The sequence below is a fragment of the Silurus meridionalis genome, chromosome 15 (genome assembly GCF_014805685.1).
Source record: "Silurus meridionalis isolate SWU-2019-XX chromosome 15, ASM1480568v1, whole genome shotgun sequence".
Taxonomy (NCBI): domain Eukaryota; kingdom Metazoa; phylum Chordata; class Actinopteri; order Siluriformes; family Siluridae; genus Silurus; species Silurus meridionalis.
Genome location: NC_060898.1, coordinates 11,169,463 through 11,191,118, shown reverse-complemented (window position 1 = coordinate 11,191,118; position 21,656 = coordinate 11,169,463). Strand labels below are relative to the sequence as shown.

The window sequence follows — 21,656 nt, the reverse complement described above, 5'->3', positions numbered from 1 at the left end:
CACACACATACACACAAACAGAATAGACAAGGGGCACTCACACTGCACGTTGATGACGTAAGGCATCCTGAATGGACTGGGCAGGGCCGGGTGCTTCACCACACACGTGAGGGTGTCACCCTGGGCATGGCGTGTGGGCTCCCAGAGGTAGTGCACCTGTGTGGTTGTGGTGCCGTTGCCATCTTCCTGCATGTGCACCTCCGGTGTACCGTATAGATCTGACTCCCAGAAGACGTCAGCTGGGGGACGGGCATGCTCGGCAATGCAAGTAGCCACAGTGGTCAGGTTTCCTCCATCTAACAGGGCCGCAGAACCCGCAGATATGTACACCTTCGGCTCCACTGAGAGAGAGAGAGAGAGAGAGAGAGAGAGAGAGAGAGAGAGAGAGAGGCAGGGACAAAAGAGAAAGAGACTTTTATACATACATATATACTACAGCATAGTAAAATTCTTTTTTCGCATATCCAAGGTATATAACAAAGCATAATCATTGATCACTTACAGTACACCTATATGCCAAGTACAGTTACTTCCTCCCTATATGTAAAGACAGCTTCATATCCTTTATTTGCTTACCTACTGCTAAATAAAAAGCTGCCAAAAATAATAAATAAACAATGCTGACACAATTCTTCTCACAATGCTGATTAATGCTCATCTTAAACAGGAAGGAGCAAACAGTGTTTTTTCTGTCAGAGTGAAAAAACAGTCAGTGTGTCTACTGGCTGCTAGTACACTTTATTTCTCCTCAGTGTTATTGAAGGCTTTTCCAGGGAAGCTGTAGTTAAAAAGTCCTGTGGAAAAGGGAAGTGCGTATCATAGGAGGGCTAAATTCCAAAACCCTCGTTCCAGTTCATTTCTATTACGGTCACAGTTTTGAGGCAGCACATTTTGTAACTGTTTCCAATGCCCAGTGAGCTGTGCTTTACAAGTGCCCATCCTAAAATTAATTACCCCTCCAAAGTACCAAAGTATAGACTTCGAAAGAGACGCATGAGTGTATGGGAACTAAAAATAGCACAAACAAAATGTGTCCCAAAACACTAATCAGAGCCTCTTTTAATCCTTGATCCAGAACCAAGAAATCAATCAATATGCTCCATTCTTAACATGCGATCGAAGGTATCAGAAAAGAGGTGTAACATGAGGCTTCTAGATACACAGGAATAACCTGCACAGATGTTTTTATTCGTTTTAAATTTCAGTTTGGATACATCATTCCCAAATGAACTTGTATCACTTTAAATCAACGCATCAGTGACCAAGGAATTATTGCCCACTATGTGTGTTCCTTGTCCTTGTTTACTTTGTAACATTCCTCAGAGGGAGGAGCCAAGAATCAAAGAAGGGAAGCAGAGAAAGCATATAGAAGGTGCTAATAAAGACATTAGCCTAGGCCACTGGTAATCTTTACAGGGTTTGATAGCTTTCAATTCGATCGATTTGGTGTCTCGTTCATTTATTTACATTGTTAGAGTCACCATGTATCCAAATCCTGAGACTAGTGGGCATGGGGATGTAAAGAGACATAAGGATACATTTACATTTACAATCTATCTAAGGGCATGTTTTTGGAAGATGGGTGGAAACTCACTTAAACAGTAACCTGAGCTCAGGTTAGAAGCAGGAACCCTGGAGCTGTGCAGAGACAATGCTACCACACACAGAGTTCCCCTGAAAACAAACCAAACGGCTTTGGATGCATCAGACCTAATTCCATTGTTAAGTAAAAAATAAATAAAATTATGTCATCACCTCTCAGTAATTCTGAGAAATGGTGAGGATTTAATTAAAAACTATATGTATGAGGTGTAACCATATTTATCTTTAAGCAGCAAACCTTGCATCAAATCAGCTTGGACACACACACACACACACACACACACACACACACACACACACACACCCCTTCACCGGAAAGCAGGCACACTCCACCTTCCTTGCCTCATTGAGTCAGCTTTGTTTGCTTTTCCACCCCTCCCTCGACCCAATCCCCTCAGCTCATTCCCGCTCTCATTCTTGCCTGACCTTCAGCATGTGCAGCAGCTGAGCGCTCAGAGCCACCACTGACTACGTGTGTGTGTGTGTGTGTGTGTGTGTGTGTGTGTGTGTGTGTGTGTGTGTGTGTGAGAAATGTCAAAGGATTGTGTCTGTACGCAGACTATGTGAATGTGTCAGAGTCCAGAGTCCACATGATACTCGTAAAGACTCCCTTGACCTCAGCTTATGGGGAGCCCCTAAAAATAGTAGGTCATCATGGTACCTACTAAACACAGACACATACATATACACACATTACATTCTTTCTGTTCTAATAATAGCTCTTGCGTATGTTCCCACTCCCCACCTTTGTGCTCTATACACTGGCACTAATGCTCAGTTTTCCTTTTCCCCCTTTATTACATGAATCTCAGTAAGTCCCCCCAAACCCCCCTTCCCTCCCTTCACAGACTCAGTCGGTTTAAAGCATTTCCCCTTTCACCTTTTTGACCCCCAACTTTAGTTATCACAAACGCACATGTACCTACACGCAAACAAAAACACTTTCCAGTGGTCACCTACATTCCTCTATAACCTTTAATCCATTACTTAACTTAATGAGTTCCCTCTTTTGCTCTCCATTTATATCTCTCGTGCACACACACACACACACACACACACACACACAGCTCTCGGTGAGTTTTGCAGCAAAGCAGATGGGATGCAGGAGAGAGCATGACGTCATACTGTTCCCAAGAAAGCACTCTCTCTTCTCCACATACACACACACACGCACACACACATACACACCCCTACCCCTCTTACCTATTCCCCACCCCTCTAACTCACATAAACACACTTCCCATTTGCTACCATGCTGTTTGAATGGGGATAAATGTGCAACAATTAGTCACACCACTTTACCCATAATAGCTGTGCGTCACACTCGGTCAGTGACTTGGGCTGATAGCCTGCACTCTTGTATTCAGGCTACCATGGTACAGTCTTCTTTAGGCTAATGAAGGTACTGTCTAGGCAGATACACACACACACTGCATAATCATCACTTTCACATGACGTTAGCTCTGCCCTGGGAGTCAAACTGTCAGCTGGGGAGAAATTTGTGTTTCAGAAGTCAAGTGTTTGATTTACAATCACCATCGGCTACTTTTAAAATACAGGTCACCGTGTAGGTAAATTATTGACTACCAGTCTGTAGCTATAGGACCACCCCAGAGCAGATATTATTCAGAGGGTGGAGAATTCCCTTCCCACCTTCACACTAGCGAAAGACAAAGCAACGTGTGATCATTTATTAATACACGCATGATCATTCATTTAATTTAAGTATAAAACATGGGCGTAATTTTCCATTAGTGACAATGTGTCCTTTAAATGGAGATGTTCTTAATTATATGCAGATTTGGTATGAATCCAAATGACTGGTTGATTCCTTATGTCTAGATACAAGGATTTGGACTGCATATTTTTTATTGTGATTTTATAAAATTCTATAAATTACAAATTGAAATGTGAATCACATAGACAAACTTTTTTTGCGCTGTATAAAAAATGGATTATATTGTGACACCCCCACACCATAAACATATACTATAGATAGCTAGTAATTTTAGCTGCTACTGGCCATGTCTACAAGAGCCAAACTACAAGCAGCATGAGAGTCTAGGGTCAACATAACATTAACACCACATCAGTGGCAGTCTGAAAACTTACAAAGCCTTTGTACCTTAATCCTTTTGTATGCCCTGGAATATATCTAACTGCACAGTCCATCTTTGAGTGCAGTGCAAAGCTTTATATGGAGCTTTTCTTTGCCTGGTGACTGTCACTGGGATTATGTTAATTCATGCAAGAAATATGCCTTCCTATAATAATTGCATAGTCCAGAAACAATAACAAATGGTCGAATCATAACTGGGCAAATGCAAAATGCATGTGATAAACTGGGAAACAGATTTAAAAAGAAAGATTAGCTTAAAAATGTCTAAAAGTTCATAAGCCAACCATGAAGTTCAAGCTACATGTGTAATATAAGCCTAATCATTTTAGTTTGGAAACAGATACCAGCAGTCAAAATGTCTGATTCTCCTACACCACAGCAGAAATGAGAGCTTTAACTTTCTTTAATATGCTATAACCTTACTTACATGCAAAATAATACCTGGTTTAGGGAAAAACTGTAGTTTTCAAAACGATATATAATACAAATTAATTACTTCAGGTCACCACAGGTTTATTATGTAGGAATTTAAATATACAGTATCTCGCAAAAATTAGTGCACCGCTCACATTTCAGCAACCATTGTAGTATATCTTCTCGAGGGACAATACTATAGAAATAAAACTCGGATATATTTTAGAGTATTCAATGTGCAGCTTGTACAGCAGTATAGATTTACTGTCCTCTGAAAATAACTGAACACAGTTTTGAAATGTTTACTTTAAACATGTAAGGTGTAAGGAGTAAGGTGTACTCACTTTAGTTGCCAGCTGTTTTGACAATAATGGCAAAGTGTCAATATTTTGTGTGAGCACCAGCGTTATCCAGCACTGCCTTAATACTCCTGGGCATGGAATTCACCGGAGCTGCACAGGTTATTGCTGGGATACTCCATAATGACATCACAGACTTGCTGGATGTTAGACTCATGACGCTTCTCCACCTTCTGCTTGAGGATGCCCCACAGGTACCCAATAAAGGTTCAGGTCTGAAGACATACTTGGCAACTCAATCACATTAACATTCACTTTCAGCAAGGCAGTTGTCATCTTGGCAGTGTGTTTGGGGTTGTTTTCATGTTGTAAATCTGCCATTCAGCCCAGTTTTTGAAGGGAGGGCATCATGTTCTGCTTTAGAATGTCACTGTACATGTTAGAATACATATTTCACTTAATCGCGACCCTTGCAAGGCCCTTCCAGTCTTGGAAAACCTCTGTATGTCCCGGCCACTGTACTGTAACTAAGTTTCAGGTTATTCCTGTTCTTCTACTAGCCTCAGCCATCTTTGTGGATAGCAACAATTCAAATTCTTAAATCCCTAGAGAGTTCATTGCCATGGGGTGCCATGTTGAACATCCAGTGGTCAGTTAACCATATAGACTGTATAAGACTGCAGAAAGAACATCACTTATAATCTTATACTCCAGTAATCATGTTAGTTCTCACTGTCCAGTGTTCTTTATTGTTGAAAGATTTATGATCAAACTCTTGATGTCACCCAGATGAGGATGGGTTCCCTTTTTGAGTCTGGTTCCTCTCAAGGTTTCTTCCTCATAACATCTAAGGGAGTTTTTCCTTGCCACAGTCGCCATGGCTTGCTCATCAGGGACAAATTCACACCATTCACCATCACTGTTGATTTGTGTAAAGTTGCTTTGAGACAATGTCTGTTGTGAAAAGCGCTATACAAATAAACTTGACTTGACTTGACTTGAGTTTGGGAGAATTGTTCTAATGTGGCTTTGCATGGTTACACAACGTACAGCTGTACTCACGTTTGCTGGCAATCATTTAGACAGTAATGGCTGTATGTTGTTATTTTTTAGACGACAGTTAATATGTACTTCTATACAAGTTGCACATCGACTACTCTAAAATATATTAAAATTTCATTTCTATAGTATTGTCCCTTGAAAATATACACCAAAATGGTTTCACTCGCTTTGGTGAGATACTGTATCTTACTTAAACTCACCAAGGACGCTGAGGGTGGTGGAGGCTTGTGTGTTGCCCAAAGGAAATGTTGCCACCTTGCAGGTATAGTCACCGACATCCGAGAAGCCCACATTCTGAAGCACGACAGTGGCATCATGGGCGGATGGTATGTGGAAGGACAGGCGGTGCATGTACTCGGGTTGTATGGAGATGCCGTATGTGGGGTTGTAGACGGCCACTGTGGCCCAGCCGGACGGCAAGCGCCTCTCCCATGAGCTCTGTGTCAGAGTCAAGTTGGAATCGACCTGAATCCTGCAGCTCAATGTCACATTTTTTCCCAGCACGCCGCTTACCTTGGGGGGCACCATTACCTGGCTGCCACACACACCTGGCAAAAAGAGATATTAGTCAACTATTATATATTATTAATCACTTGTTTTTTTTTAATCATGGCATATGGTTATTCTACAATATCACAATAATATAAATTGTGGAGAATTATAATGTTTTGTGTTTCTAAAATTGTTCCTTTTACAGTTTAAACAGTAAACAGTTCACTCTGGCCATACAGTGTGTTAAATATTGCAATGTCAAATTAATTTCTATTATATGGCATATACATTTGAAAAGATATTTGCATTTAAACAAATTTGCCATTGCATCACATGCCAAATATTTATATACATTGGTTTGTTAGTTAAACTGGAGCACAGAAAAATTATTTTCCCCTCCATGCATGTCGTTGCAATTTGTCAAATGGCAAAAGTGGAAAATAAAGCCACAGGGGTCTGCTTTAAGAGCATGAGAACCTACAAATTTATGTTAATCTAAAACCTGCTGAAAAACCCTTACATAAGCCTTTTTTTTAAAAGCAGTGTGAAGTTATGAGGTGTGAAGCTTTCATATTTAAGTGAAGGTAGGGAAAGAAGTCAAAATGAATATACGTAGAGGAAACGTACACCACATGCGCAGTGATTTCTTTATAGTAAATCACATTGTGCACTTTTTTACTAACTCTTTATGAACCAGATCACCCTCAACTGAAAGACTAGCGAGTGTTTGGAATTTACACACTCTTAAATTTACAAGGTGCACTGGAGTAATTCCATCATTTGCAGGTGCTCATCTCTGATTTTATGTCCACCATGTCAGTGTTTTTCCTCTCACTTTCTCTCAGAGTACATTACTGACCAAAATGTTTTATGTTTTTTTTTAACCATGGACAATGCAATAATTTACTTCTTTGGCTGCTCTGATTAGGGTTCGCCACAGCAGATAACCCGTCTCCATACCCCCTGTCCTCTACATCTGCCTCTTTCAAACCAACTACCTGCATGTCTTCCTTTACCACATCCATGAACCTCCTCTTTGGTCTTCCTCTTTTCCTTCTTCCTGTTGGCTCCATCCTCAGCATTTTTCTACCGATATACCCCATGTCCCTCCTCTGCACATGTCCAAACCATCTCAATCTCGCCTCCCTCACCTTCTCTCCAAAACTTCCTTCATGCACTGTCCCTCTTATAAACTCGTTTCTAATCCTGTCCATCCTCATCACTCCCAATGAAAATCTCAGCATCTTCAGCTCTGTTAACTTCAGCTCCACCTCCTCAAAAGATAATATTTACACTATATGGACGAAGGTTTGTGGACACCATAAAATTGGTTTGTGATTTTTAAACATCCCATTCCACATTTAGTGTGTGATTGTCGAGATTTGCGCTCATTCAGCTGCAAGAGCATTAATACATGTCAGGTATTAATGTACTGTAGGTTGAGGAGGCCTGGGGTGCAGTCAGTGTTTCAATTCATCTCAAAGGTAAGGTATTTAAAAGGGTCAAGGTCAGAGCTCTATAGCAGGCCACTCAGCATCCACTCCCACCCATGTAAATCATATCTTCATGGAGCTGGCTATGTGCACAGGGGCATTATCATGCAGGAAAAATGTTATGCTCCAACAAAGACATACAGTTGTGTGCCTTTGGATTGAACCTAGAATGGCTGGAAAAGTCAGGCGTCGCAATATTTTTTTATATAGCGATTCTACTCAACAATTCACTTGCGATGATTTTTAAGCTACATTCATGTGCAACGACAAAGCAATCAGGAACCAGTAATTTTCAAAGAGAGTAAGCGATATCCTATAGCATGAGCTAAAACAACTATTGGAGATTACTTTTAAGTCTGTCCAGCAATGCAAAAAATGTGAACATCTTAGCCATATATGAAGCAACTTGGTGCAGTGAAATAAAGATAAACAATATCACCATATTCCATCCTGAATTTTCCAATTCATAGGTGTTTTTGTACATTAGCTGTGTTGAGTAGAAGTAATGAGTAATGTTAGTCTTTAGAAGAATGCAAATGCCACTACTCGGTTCTCAGTCTCTATTTATTAAACCAATACTCACACTTTGTGTCTCGTGCTGTAGTTGGTCATAGCTCGTTTTGGTTTTATGTAGTGTTACAACGGGCATGGTGTCTCAGAGCAGTAATGACAGGAAAAAATTTACATGGGAATAAGACCACAGAGTTCCCCCTGTTCTCCCCATCCGTCGTTACCGCCCCCTTTTAACCACTCGCTTCCTTTCCATCTGCTACCTTCCACCACACAGTCGCCCTCCAACAGTTTTTCCTCTTTCCATTCGCTGAACAAAAGTTTAATTATGTCTGTGTAGATGAGAGCGACGAAAGGGACAGAATGAGGAGGGGAGAAAAAAAAAAACGAAAAATGGAAGGATATAAAGGCAGAGAAGGTCGCATAAAAGACAACCTGCGTGTGATTACGCTCCAACGAGTCCAACCTTCCTTACACACGCAAACACATACCCACGCAACCTCGTACACGCTTCCCCTCATGCGCAGGCATTCCCTTCATGTGGTGATGTGGAGGGAGTGATGGAATTCGGAGCTGTGCCTGTAATACATTCCTACATCTTTTATGTATCAGTCATTTGCAGGACATTGCAGTCAAAAAGAAACACACACTCTGTGACCCCATTGAGGAATTGTGTACTTCAGGCTATTATTTCAAGACTCAATATTAATAGCATATTGCCTTCACACCTATTGGATCTGTTACAAGAGCTCAGGAACTCTTTTGGGATGGTTATAGAGCCCATGTGGACATGTTTTTGAAACATTCATGGACATGTTTCAGGAACAGTAACAGAACGTTGCAGGGCTCTAATGAAAAGGGTTACAGAGTTGTCAGGAAAATAGTTCAAAAACTTCCAAGGAAAGGACCAAGGAACCCTTATGGACGAATTCTGTTCCCACAACAGTCATAGACAGTTCCCCCTAGAGTTCCTAAGACAGTGATGGACAGTTCTAAATTGATGCACACAATCTGCACAACAGTTTCATCGTCTCAGCACAGGAACATAGTAAAAACAAAGAAGAGTGAAACATTTACATGCATTAATGTGCTCCTCGCCGAGGCCTGGGATTGGCTCCTGGGCAGAGAACCAACCGAGCCACACAAGCCAGGCACCATGCCGGTCCCATATCCGACTAAAATGGAAGGTTTTGCGTCGAAAATGCATCCGGCGTAAATAAACCTGAGCCAAATCAAATATGTAGACCAATGAAACAATGTGGTGACCCCTAACAGGAGCAGCTGAAGGATAAAAACAACAATCCTAACAAATTGTTTGTACAACAAAACAAAATATTTATTTTCCGGCTAATTTAATTGGGGTGAAAGAGTTTTTTTCGGGGCATGCCACCATAAGAATCTTCAAAATACACTTGATGTCTTTGATTAAAAAAATAATAATAAATTCAAGGCCTCATATGAATTATTAGTAATTAACTGCTTGTTAGCCAACACACTTCTTTTTAAATAATAGAAAAGAGGATGTTTCTTCTGTGAAGCTTTTGACAGCATTTTACAAGCAGCAATCTTCAGAAGAAAAAAGCTATAATACACCTAAAAATTTTGTATATAAATTTAAAACCACAAACTAAAAAGTTTCCTGAAATTGGAAACACAATTTCCACTTTCCAGACCTGGGAACTTTCAGAAACATATTTCCTCTGCGCCGGAATTAGCTGTGTTAGTTTTTGCATTGTCTTGCAAGTGCTGTGTGAATAATGTATTTAATATATTGTCTTATTATTTTAATATTCTTTAGATGTCTTAATAAGGTAAGAAGAAAAAAAAACAATTTCCAAAGCTGACCATGGCAGAATGGTGCGTTTGAACAAAATCATTTTGCAATGTTGTTTGTAAATGGTCATGCAAGCAAATGGAAAAGACATGCTAGCAAATGCTAGCATTAGTTACATTTAACCCACCGCTTAACCCACTGCAGGAAAAGGGTTTTATAACTTTTCATCAGCAGCCTCGCTTATTACATCTCTGAAGGCCATCCTGCAGTGGATCCACACCTATTGTTGCAATGCCGTTTATTACTACAGGCCATGAAGCTACTTTGAACACCATACAGAGGTGTTTTGTTCCTCACCGAGGGAACTGGCTTTGATCACTGTTGAAATCGCCGCCCTCGAGAGAACCCATCCTCATCTGTGTGTTTTCTTAACACGAGAGTATTTGCGTTCGACGGGATAGCCGATAGCTGACCTCACTTGCAGAATTGAAACCAGGCCTTCGTGGAAAGGCTGTGTTGCGATCCACTCGGCACTGCACTTCAAAAGTATCTGGATTCAATCTGTAATTTCCCCAGTCTGCTCCGAGATTATCTGTGTCATGTTCCGATCAGCAGGGAGAGGTGAGGAGCATGATGAGGACAAAATGAGGAGTCAAATTTAATGGCGCTGCATGAAAAATCAGGAGGAAATGGAGCACAAAAGCATGGAAGGAACGAACTTGGAGAAACAAACAGACGCGTGCGTGTGCGCGTGCGCACACACACACACACACACACAAGCAGCCTTTCAAAGGACATTAATTGCAACAAGCTGCCGGTCCGAAGACGTAAGTGCAAATCGGACCTTTTTGCGTTGCCTGGCAGCAGTCTCCAAACACTGCGTATATCAAAATCAACACTCCCAATATGAGCAGAGGGAAAGAGTGAGACGGCAGAATGCGAGGAGAAGGCGGAGGCAAGAGAAAAGGAATGAAGGGGACATCCTCATTAGGAGTTCAAGCCCTGCAGAGCACAAGCACAACTCCACAGAATAGTGCAAAAGTGAAAAAAGCTAAACATGGACACAAAGAAACCCAACTCAGATCTGACTCTCTCCAATGTTGAACTAGCTATAGAAAAGTTCATTATACAATGAAAAACACACAACAGAAATCATAATACATCATTAAATTTGGAGATCTGTATGATATTAATTGATTTCATTGATTTCAAATTTCGGGTTGGCTAAAAGTATATAATAAATAGAAAATGATGAAGTACAGCATCTATATCATTTGGTAGCTGCCCTTATCAAAAGTGACTTAGATTTATCTGTTACACCTGAGCCGAGTTAGGGGCCTTGCTCAAGGGCCCAGCAGTGGTAGTTTGATGGTTTTGGGCTCTGAACTCATGACCTTCTGATCAAAAGTCCAACATAATAACCACTAAAATAGCACAAGCCACAATTTGATCTATTTGATAAATCCTTAGGGCACAATTAGTCCCACCTTCTCTATTCCCATTGCATTCTGAGCTTAACAACTGGCAACCACTTCTGCCTCTGATTGGCTGTTGGCATCAAGAAAAAAAATGCCTGATTTGAACGAATACATAGACAAACAGACTGCAGACAATAAAACAAATCAGAAAATCATTTCACAATTTTACTTTGTACACTGTAACAGAATTCCCTGCTTTAACTAGACAGTATTTCTGTGAGAAATTCCACGTCTTGTCCTCAACCCACCCTGGTTAGAACAACAATCCCTTCCACCATACTCTGCTTACAGCCCCTTGCTGAGCCTCTAAATCCCCACCCTCACCAAGCATGTGTTTGATCCCACTGCACATCATATCATATCCTCACCTCATCATGAGAGATCTTCAAAACGAAGAAAAAAAAAATTCTCACAACGATGGTTTAATGTTAATGATAAAGATAGAGTGGGAAATCTATCATCTAAATGGCTACAAAGCAGCCCACCATCAGGGAAGAACAAAAGATCTTTAGCAAAGCTGTCCCACAATTGTTAACTCACCCTATTAATAACCAAACCCCAAGAGAAATTAGCCTTCCATTGCCTGCATATTTGGCTAAAAATATTCTTACTGATGATTTCACTACACAAGCTTTAATGCGTCAGCACCCCGAGGGGAAAAAAAGACCACTAAAGGAAGACTAACTGATTTAGCAGAATGACAGATGTTCGTGAAACAACAAGAGATAAAATGATGTTAAATCTATCAACCAATTATATAATCTCACTAAATCGTATTATATTGGTTAATAAACGTGGCTATAAATGTTGTTAATAATCAACAAAACAGCCTTCCATAAAACACTAGCAAACCTGATGTTGGACTGCTAATTTTAGCTAACCTGCCAAATTGGCAGGGCGAATACTGTTCAACAACAAAAAAAATGACAGGAAGTTTATGGGGAAATATTTAACCTGGCTTTCCCTCGCAACCACATTAGATTGTCATCAGACAAACAAAAGCCCCATTTAAAGTGAGGGATTAAACTGGACTATATTACTGTCTAATTCTCAGGGTATCTGAAATGCAGTTTTGCATGCAGTACCATACATTATAAGGTAAAAAATGTGGTAAATTGTGGGTTAAGTCAATTTGTACAGCAATTTTCTAATATTATTAACATTTCTAAAACATTTCTATACTTCCAGGTTCATTCACAGTATGCACATTCCACATAAACAGATAAACTCTGTGTCATTTATGGAATGAGTGACAAGTGTCAGCCATTTATAATGTTAGAAGTAGAGCTGCAGGTACTTTTGACAAACAAGGCAGTCTTCAGGCCAGAGGGGTTTACACATATTGTGGCAATATAAGATGTCTTTTTTTTTTTATTGTCCTCTTAAATTCAGTAGAAAAGGAAGAGGCTGTTAAGGAAACAACAGTTTAGAGCTGCTATAATATGCCATGTGCAGGCATTCCACAACAAGCAATTAATTAAAAACTGTGTTCTTTGGGTATTTAAGGAAATGTTGCTATAGAAACAATCTAATTCTCTATAGTGTTTTATTCTTGCCAGAATATCAAGGAGTACCAATGTATAGAAAATAAAATGTACAGTCCTATAAACCATGCTGAGGACAATGTATGTGACATATGAAGCACAAACACACACACACACACACACACACACACGCGAAATAACGGGTCATACACATGCATAAATAAATCAATAAGGCAAGGCAGGTAAGGACAGTTTAAGGAGCCAGTGATGCTGACAGCAAGGACACAGAGTCCCCAGTGGAGTCCATCTATTTCCCATTCTGCTACAGTCAGCTGTCCTTTAATACAAACTCCCCACCTGCAGGGTGTGACAGGCATGTATAAGTGTGACCATGTGCAAAAGGGAATTGGGGTAATAAACACTTTTCCATGTGTTTTGCATAGCTGGTCATGTCCTAAGACATAAATGGTGCTCTGTGTGAACAAACCACAATTAAACATTTCTTAATAAATAAATAAACGCATCAGGTTGTCATATTATACCGTCTAAAATTCTAGATTAAATTATTATAGGCACCTTTATTAAGCATATCATGAAGAAGCCTCCAGTATAAGGATTTTATACTGGGGTAAAACTGTAACTGAGATTTCTAACACAGATGAGTTTGTAGAACAGAGGAGTTTATAGCTTACAGTATGGAGGAGTGATTTTAGGTCATAAACCAGGAAATAGTGAACATCATGGTTCAGTGGATCAGCTGGATTATGCAAGGCCCTCTTCCCTTTTTCTTTTAGAGGCAGGGTCGGGAACTGTGTCTTGCTGATATTCAATTCAATTTGAATAGAGCTTTTAAAAAGTGAACGTTGTCCAAAAGAAGCTTTACAAAAATAAATAGATTATAAATATAAATGTCATCAGTGATTAGTCCCTATAAATAAATCCCTAATGGGCAAACCTTTGGCAAAAGTGGCAAGAAAAAAAATCCCTGAAATGGTATGTGGAGAAGAACCAGACTGAAAAAAGAATCCATCCTCATCTGGGTGACACCGAATGTCCATTTATTATAATTCTATCATTGGTGAGGTTCACTATTCACTGATCGACACTTAAATCCAAAACATTGAATTTGAAGCCATAAGCCAGAGGTGTCCAATCTTCGCCAAAATGGGCCAGTGGGGGTGTGAGTTTTTATTCCAACCAATCAAGGGCTACAGCTGATATTCAATGAAAATGAAAACCATTTAAACAGGTAGAATTTGGTGTGCACTTGCTTGGTTGTAATGAAAACCTGAACCCACACTGGCCCCTTTGTTTATATTCGTTTATACTGTTCATATTCATGTTCATATTCATCATCTTCATGATGTATTCATGTTCTTTCAATGATGTGTAATGTCCTGGTACCATTTGGAGAAAAGAATTCTAAGTCATGATCCTCCCACCTCCTTATATCACTATGGTTATGGTATTCTTGAGATCATACACACAACCCTTCTTTCTCCAAAAACAGCAAACTGAGTTATAGAGTTCTATTCTTGTTTCATTTGACCAAAGCATATTGTTCCAAAATAGTTCTAAATTGTGTAAAGGCTTTTAGACATGCACTTCTTTACTTCTTCTAAAAAAAAAAAAAAAAAAAACTAAAAAAAAAAACCTTTTTGGTTGTTTTTAGCAGAGAGGTTTTGTGAGAACATAGCTGACTGTAAAAATGCTGTTCCTGCTGCTTTCAGGTCATTTGGAAAGTCAACTTGAAAAAAAAGTGACTTTTGATTTCTCTCTTAACTTCTTTAGTATTAGTCAAAGAAAGATTAGTTCTGGTTTCAAGAACTTCCACATGCATGCTTTTGAACTGACTGTCCTGACAGGGAGGTTTGGAATGATTATATATTTCATGTAGCAATAACTATCCGAATGCTTTGTTCCCTTTACTGTAAATGAATCATTACAACACAGTCTAAAAATCTGATTGAAAATGAAACCTTAAGGTCTACTGTGAATGTGAATCATTTTCATTCCACAAATTGTTCCACCTGCCAAACTACGATGGGAAAAACTCGGAAAATAACAAATTCTGCTGGAAAAAAAAATATGTACCCTGCTGTTAAACACTCTTATATAATACATAGTTACATGATCCATTTCTGTGTGACCCAAGATTGACTTCTTGTTGAGCCACGAGATCACAATAGTCGGATTTTACCATCCGGTTACAAAATCTACTTATAAAACCTGGCATGAACCGTGAACCACATGAGGTGTTTTCAGGAGAACAAACTGGAGCTATGGAGGAGGTACGGCTGGGGAATTCTGAGCAGACGGACAGGTGTTCTCGACAGGAGGGATGAGAAAGGGCAGACTTTGAACCCAGCTCGCTCTGTACCCATCACGCAGACCCACCGGAGCCTGGAGGGAGTATGTGCGGTGCCTGTATGTGCGAGGACAGACAGGAGAAAGAAACATGGACGTGATGTGTAGGCCTTTCTAAGATCTTAATGCTACCTACTTCTCAAGGAGTCATGAAGAAAAAATGAGGAGTAGGGGGAAAAGGTTAATTGATTATTAGGTTTTTAGGCTATGAAAAAGAAGAAAAAAAAGTTGAGGAGTAGCTTGTGTGCGCTCTTTGTGTATAGAGTGGTATATAGGCACCTAGGTGGAGGCTGAATCGTTATTATGTTTAGCAGCAGGCTCCGTGTGGTTTCTGGTTTCACATAAAGGAGACTGTATAGCTTCAGCTGCTTGAGTTTTGGTGGAGGAATGCATGCTGGACGTTAATAGTCCCATTCCACCCCCTCGTGAAGACAAATGACCTGGTCTGGCTCCAGTGGCCAAATGGCTGCAACCACATTAGAGGCAGATGACGCTGAGGTGTTTAGTTTGTGAGACACTGTTTATGTGGAACAGAATATAATGCTGAAGGTTTTTTTCTCCTGTAGTAGGTACAGTGGCAAAGCAGTATTGTGCATGTAATAATTTCTGAATAAGCCTAATTGCAATATGCCCATTTTGTAGTGTCTTTATGGTGGCTCTGCTATTATAGAAGAAATAGTAACTACAGGTGTAGTAATCTCACTTATCTCTACACCTTTACACACCATTTTCCAAGCTTTGGCATTCTTTGTGCTTTAGTATTCTCTCAGTATTCTCTATGCTTTAGTACTGTTTTCTTTTAGTATTCTCTACAATTCAGTACTCTCAATGTTTTCTATGCTTCACTATTCTCTATGCTTCAGTATACTCTCAGTATTCTCTACGCTGTACACTTTAATACTCTGTACAGACCACCTTTTCCTGCTAATCAAATAATAGAAAACACCAAATATTTAATTATTAAAGTCATCTAATCCTTTTTATCCCTCGACAACCCCCATATCATCTGCTTTTCTAATTTCCACTTAAATGGAATGTAAATACGAGCACCCTAATTGTCTCATTAGTGATGACAATGCCTTGGGCTGAGACTCTAAACAACCATATTGTTGGTTTTTTTTTTGTTTTTTTTTACCAAAATGGTCTTTAACCAATGGATGGATGATGCAGTAAAAAGATATATTTCACGAGTCATCATCATAAGATTTATAAAGGTAATCTAACACTGGGGACATGTTGTTATAGGAAAACAATCAAAGACAGGGTGATGGGATTCAGCTTGACATGAAGTGGAGTTACTGTTACCACCTCAAAAAAAAAGTTGTTTTGATAAGTTTTTGTTTTCATCTTAGGTTGGTTTTCACACAAAGGTTTTATTAACTAAAGAATGAGAAGTCATATGGTTACACTTTAGACTTGGGATAACTGACGATAAATATCTACATTATCATAGAGACTATCAAATATAGTCTATCACATATAGTCTATATATAAATTGTTTTTTGATGTTTTGCTTATTATAACTATATAAAACAATAATTCAAGGGATTTATGTATAAATGTGTATTTAAAAAATGCAAAAGCCACATACTGAGTATAACATTTTTTAAACTAAATGTTAAAGCTTATAGTGGCTGCTTTGTTGTAGAGTTCAAGGGGGGTTTTCTCCTTGAACAAATTCACTCATGCTGGGTTGTTTTTTTACTGTAAAAAAAAAATCCCAGCATTTGAGTATGCAAGGCAAAGCAATTTGTGTAAATCAACATTTGTATTGGTTTTTAATAATAACTGCAGATGGCAATTTGACAACCATGCTTAAAGAAAATCTATATAAAAATATAGTAACTTTGACAATTTTGTTTAAAAAAATGTATTTTGACATTATGTTGAGTTTTAAAGATATAAGCATCTAGAATATATAATTAATTTAATTTTGTATATTAATTAAATGATATATGCATCAATGAACTATACAAACACAGAACGTTTGAATGTAGTAAAGCCGCAGTAAATCATGAAAACAGATCACGAAATTACGAAAATAAATAAGTTAACGTTGTAGTAGACAAATGCTATAAAAAGAGAATAAAACAGAATCGCAGCAAGCGAACAGGCTTGATTTAAAAAAAAAAAGAAAAAATAATATGCATTGGTGTACAAATGCAGAATCATTCACTGAAAACCACAACAGTGACTAAAATGTCATTTGCTGCTTTTAGATTTAGTGTTTGTTCACACCTTTTAATTGAATCCATCACTATGTTGTGAGGGAGCTGATTGCGCAACCTGATGCTTGCGAGTCAAAACAGAACAGATCCAGAGCGAAGTTCCCGAAGTTAGCAAACAAATAGTTTACACAACATTGAACTATACCAGTTTCACATAATGAGGATTATACAGTTTTTGCTTACCATTCTGATGTTTTGCCCTCATCCGCGACTTTGGGGGACACACTTTTTTTCCTGTTGCCAGTTGACCCTGTACTCTCCGCCATTACACAAGTGGCTGTGTGATCTTGCCGTCGTGCTAACCCGTAACTAATCGATAACGGCATTTGTTGTCAACAAATTTCATTATCTATTATTATCAATTTTATTGATTAGTTGTTGCAGCCATTATATAAACTATCATTTAGCTTACCGGTAATTACAACTAATAACATATTAGGTTTGTTAACAATCATAGAATTCCTGACATTAATAAAGGTTAATTTCTGAAATTTAAATGCTAGCTCCAATCTGCCCCCTTCTTCAAATTCGCAGTGTCTATTTATCACCAATCAGCAATATGCACCGTATAAAGAAAGGATGAATCTATAGTAGGGCTAAAATTAACATTTATAATGACGCACCACCTGGTATACTCTGGAGCGCTCTCGACAAGTAACACAGGAGACGCTGCAGAATGAAAAATGGCGGAACAGCAATAAATAAATTGAGTTTGGGATCATTTCAAACCAAAACAATGAACACTGTATAGAGCGTTTAGCTTTTTCAAAAAGATCAAATAAATAAATAAAAATATACAAATCTATTATATATTTATATCATATTTATGTTTGCTTTAAATGCACTAAATGGGTTAATTTTCACAGACATTCTTGTTTGCAATAAAAATGTAAATTTTTCGGAAACGGAAACAAATGACGTTCATTTTAAGAGACCCGTCTTATTATTATTGTCTCATATATTTAGTATTGGACTTTAATAAAGAAAAAGTACTACCTCTCCAATCATTTGAGTAAATAATCTGTAGAATAATCGAATACTAAAAAAATCGACAGCTACAGCCCTAACATATAGTATTCAACATTTTCTCTAATGACTTCTCAATAAGGACATACTCTTTTTCAGACCTGAGGAGATTAAAGTCAAGACTGTAGTAAAAAATTTTGACACTGAACTACGAGAACACGAGATCTTGTAAATCTCGTAAAACCTAGAAAAACATCATGGAAAATAAAAGCACCTACATAAATTCTATTTGCAGGATTTTGTTGACTTATAATCTATGAAATATGGCACTTGAAGGCTGGTAGTCATAAGTCAAGTCGTATGAAGCACTAAAGGTCAGGCCATCCTGCAACTGTCAGCTCATTAGTCTTCCATGAGCTGACAAACATGCAATGACAGAAAACAGACCAAAATAACAACATAATGCAGAGGTCAGATGAGCAAGCCTGGTCAATATTCTTGCGATTGTGTGTGTGGTGTGTGTGTGTGTGTGTGTGTGTGTGTGTGTGGTGTGTGTATGTGTGTGGCAGCTGCACAGAGGTCCGGCCCTCATTCTCCACAGGGCAGCAGCAAAGTTGATGCTCTCACACGGAGGTAGTGGTCGGGGAGAGTGACTCATAGGGCTCCATCAGTGAGCTTCTCGCTCCAGTCTAGACCACAGCGAAGCAAGCAGTCTGCCAGACTCTACCCACTGCTGGCACTTGAGCACACACATACGTATACACATGCGCGCGCACACACACACACACACACACACACACACACACACACACACACACACACACACACACACAGCACGAGGAGTGCAAGAAAGAGCTTTTATGGCAACTAAGCTGTTTATAGCACAGGGAACCCCATGTGAGAGTCACTCTATAATGGACAATGTTTAATGTAAACGCCAGAGGAAGAGTGTGAGGGATAATAAGAGATTAATGAGTGCTGCTGTGACCTCAGCGGAAATTAAACCGAGAGAATAAATGATTCACAAGATATTCCCTCGATAACCAGCTTCCCCTATGTGCTACTGTGTGGCGACCAAACCCAAATGATTTGTGTCAAACTGAAAATTACCTTATGGAAAAAAAATTATTCACAAACTGTAAAACTAATGACGGCCTAAAATCACATCCCAAATATTAATAACCACTGGCCTCTATTTCAGGCTTTGAGCTTAACCTCACAACATTGTAATTTAAAACCCATCAGAGTTTAATGATCTAAACAGATAGAACTGAAACTGCTGTTTGTCATTTCCACGTCAAATCTGTCTACTACCCTGATCCCTCCACCTCCCCCTGTAATGGAACAAACCAATGTTTTCATTTTGGGTTTTCTTTTCCATCACTCTCTCAAAGGGTAATGCTATTTCCCTGAATTGGGGTAAACTCCGTCGAGAGTAAGAGGAAAGGTCAGGTCCGGATGAAAAAGAGAAAGAATACGAAGGGACGGGGTGCCAAAATCTTTGCAGCCAGGAGAAAACTTTTTTCCGAAAAATGACCGTAGATTTTAAACACTTCAAATCTTTTGCAGAGTAATGTACACACAGAGACTTGGGGTAAAAAGTGTTTACTCGCAATTTCTTTGGATGTTTAAAATGACTAGTTTGGAAGGGTTTTAGTCGGACATGGCACCTTTTCTAAATTAAAAACCCTCGTTTGGGGGTTTTAGACAGAACATTTAATAATTCCACCAGAAAGAATAAAAACAAGATCCCTTTAGGACGCTAGACAGTCTTTTTGAACCAGCTCAATCACAGACCCCTAGTGATTAAGCAAGCCCCAAAAAATTTGACTCTTTTCTACTGAGCTTCTTACATTCAAGAAAAAAATTCGACTAAATAAAAATAATAAAAAGTCTATCCAAGAGAATAACTCTTGCTACCGCCTTGATAACATCTCAATGCACGAAGGGGCTCTTCCTCTTCGCTTCCTCCCACAATGCTATCAGACACCCTAGACTGAAAGTGCTTCCTGTCCTCGGCCCGCATTTGTCAGCCAGTAACTGAGCTATGATTTATAAAACACAGATTTGATGCATGTGTATGATTTAACAGGAAAACGCCTTTGGAAAGTCCCAGTTGTTCAAACATCTCCTTCACATATCCTGGACTTTATACACCTCTCAAACTGTATCAATAAAAGAAAAGTCTTAAATTCCCAGCAGAAAGAGTGTAAATTAGGGGTCAGCAACTGGCAGACAGCGGTCTGGACGCAGACACAGTGAAGTAGTTCAACTTACCAAGCCAAGCAGTTAAGAAAATATATTCATGCAGAACTAATCAAAGTGTTCAAACTTATTTATTAAGTTTAGCAACAACTGTAAAAAGCAGCTTTCTGAAAAAAGAGCGTTCACTTACTTTCATTTGTGTTTTCATTTTGTCTAATACATTAATGAGCACAGTTGGTTGACAGTGTTTTGCTTAATATTCACAGCCTGCACTAGTAGATTGATTAGTCTTATAAAGGCTAAGAATGCACTTTAGTGAAGGGATGTTTCTACTCAGTGGAACATGGCTCAAAAAGGGAAAGCATCCACCTGAAAGTCACTCTAAGCTATACACAGCTTTGTCAGACATAATGGCATGTACAAGTGGAATATCACCATCAATAAACTTGAACTCCCTTTAACAAAAAAAACCTGGGAAATAAACTCAAAACCATCAATGGTCAATTGGTGGATTCTGACCCAATAAAGTATATATAAGGTGACTCAAAACTACTGTAGCAAAGCCAAAAAAATTTTTTTTTAAACACTGGTCATCATTCAGTAACCCCTGAACAATGGCTGAATTCAGTAATAAATCTCCTGTTGCTGCTTATTACATTCATCTATTTCAATTAACAAATTGCAATAGACCAAAGATTGGCTACAGAGACAGGGAAATCTGGGCTAAAAGTTAAAAACTTTCATAAATTTGGTAAAAACAACCCATGGAGATTTTATTGTTCACACACAGTGACAACATGGTATAGTAGAGAGCCAGTTCATTCTCATACAGCTCAGAGGCCTGTAAGTAAACGATCAAGAATAGCCTGGGTTTAGCAAAATATAAGAAGCCATTCATTGAAGTAGAGACAGTACTTCATTAGGTCTAGAAAGACTTTCCCATGCTATTTTTGTAAAAAAGAATAACAGCCCTACCAGTCTGAAATTGTATTTATTTATATAATGCATGTTCGAAATATATTTGATGTGTCATATTCCATGATTAGTGGCCAAGAGCTAATCATTAATAATTTATCATTGAAAAGTAAGTGTTGCTGCCATCAAGTCATGAGGAACATATGTACAAGCTGCATGCTGCGGTAGGTAAAGCTCAACTCCAACAC

At 38.9% G+C, this 21,656-nt stretch overlaps 1 protein-coding gene across 4 annotated transcripts in view; it reads right to left on the bottom strand.

Moving 5' to 3' along the window:
* Nucleotides 1–21,656, bottom strand: part of nectin3b (nectin cell adhesion molecule 3b) — an 82,244-nt gene that overhangs the window by 43,576 nt on the left and 17,012 nt on the right. For all 4 annotated transcript variants that reach the window (XM_046867679.1, XM_046867678.1, XM_046867677.1 and 1 more), the window contains exons 2-3: nucleotides 5,697–6,044; nucleotides 42–341 (exon numbers count right to left, since the gene is read on the bottom strand). In XM_046867679.1, the coding sequence (XP_046723635.1) occupies nucleotides 42–341; nucleotides 5,697–6,044 (648 nt within the window). The remainder of the gene's footprint in view (nucleotides 1–41; nucleotides 342–5,696; nucleotides 6,045–21,656) is intronic.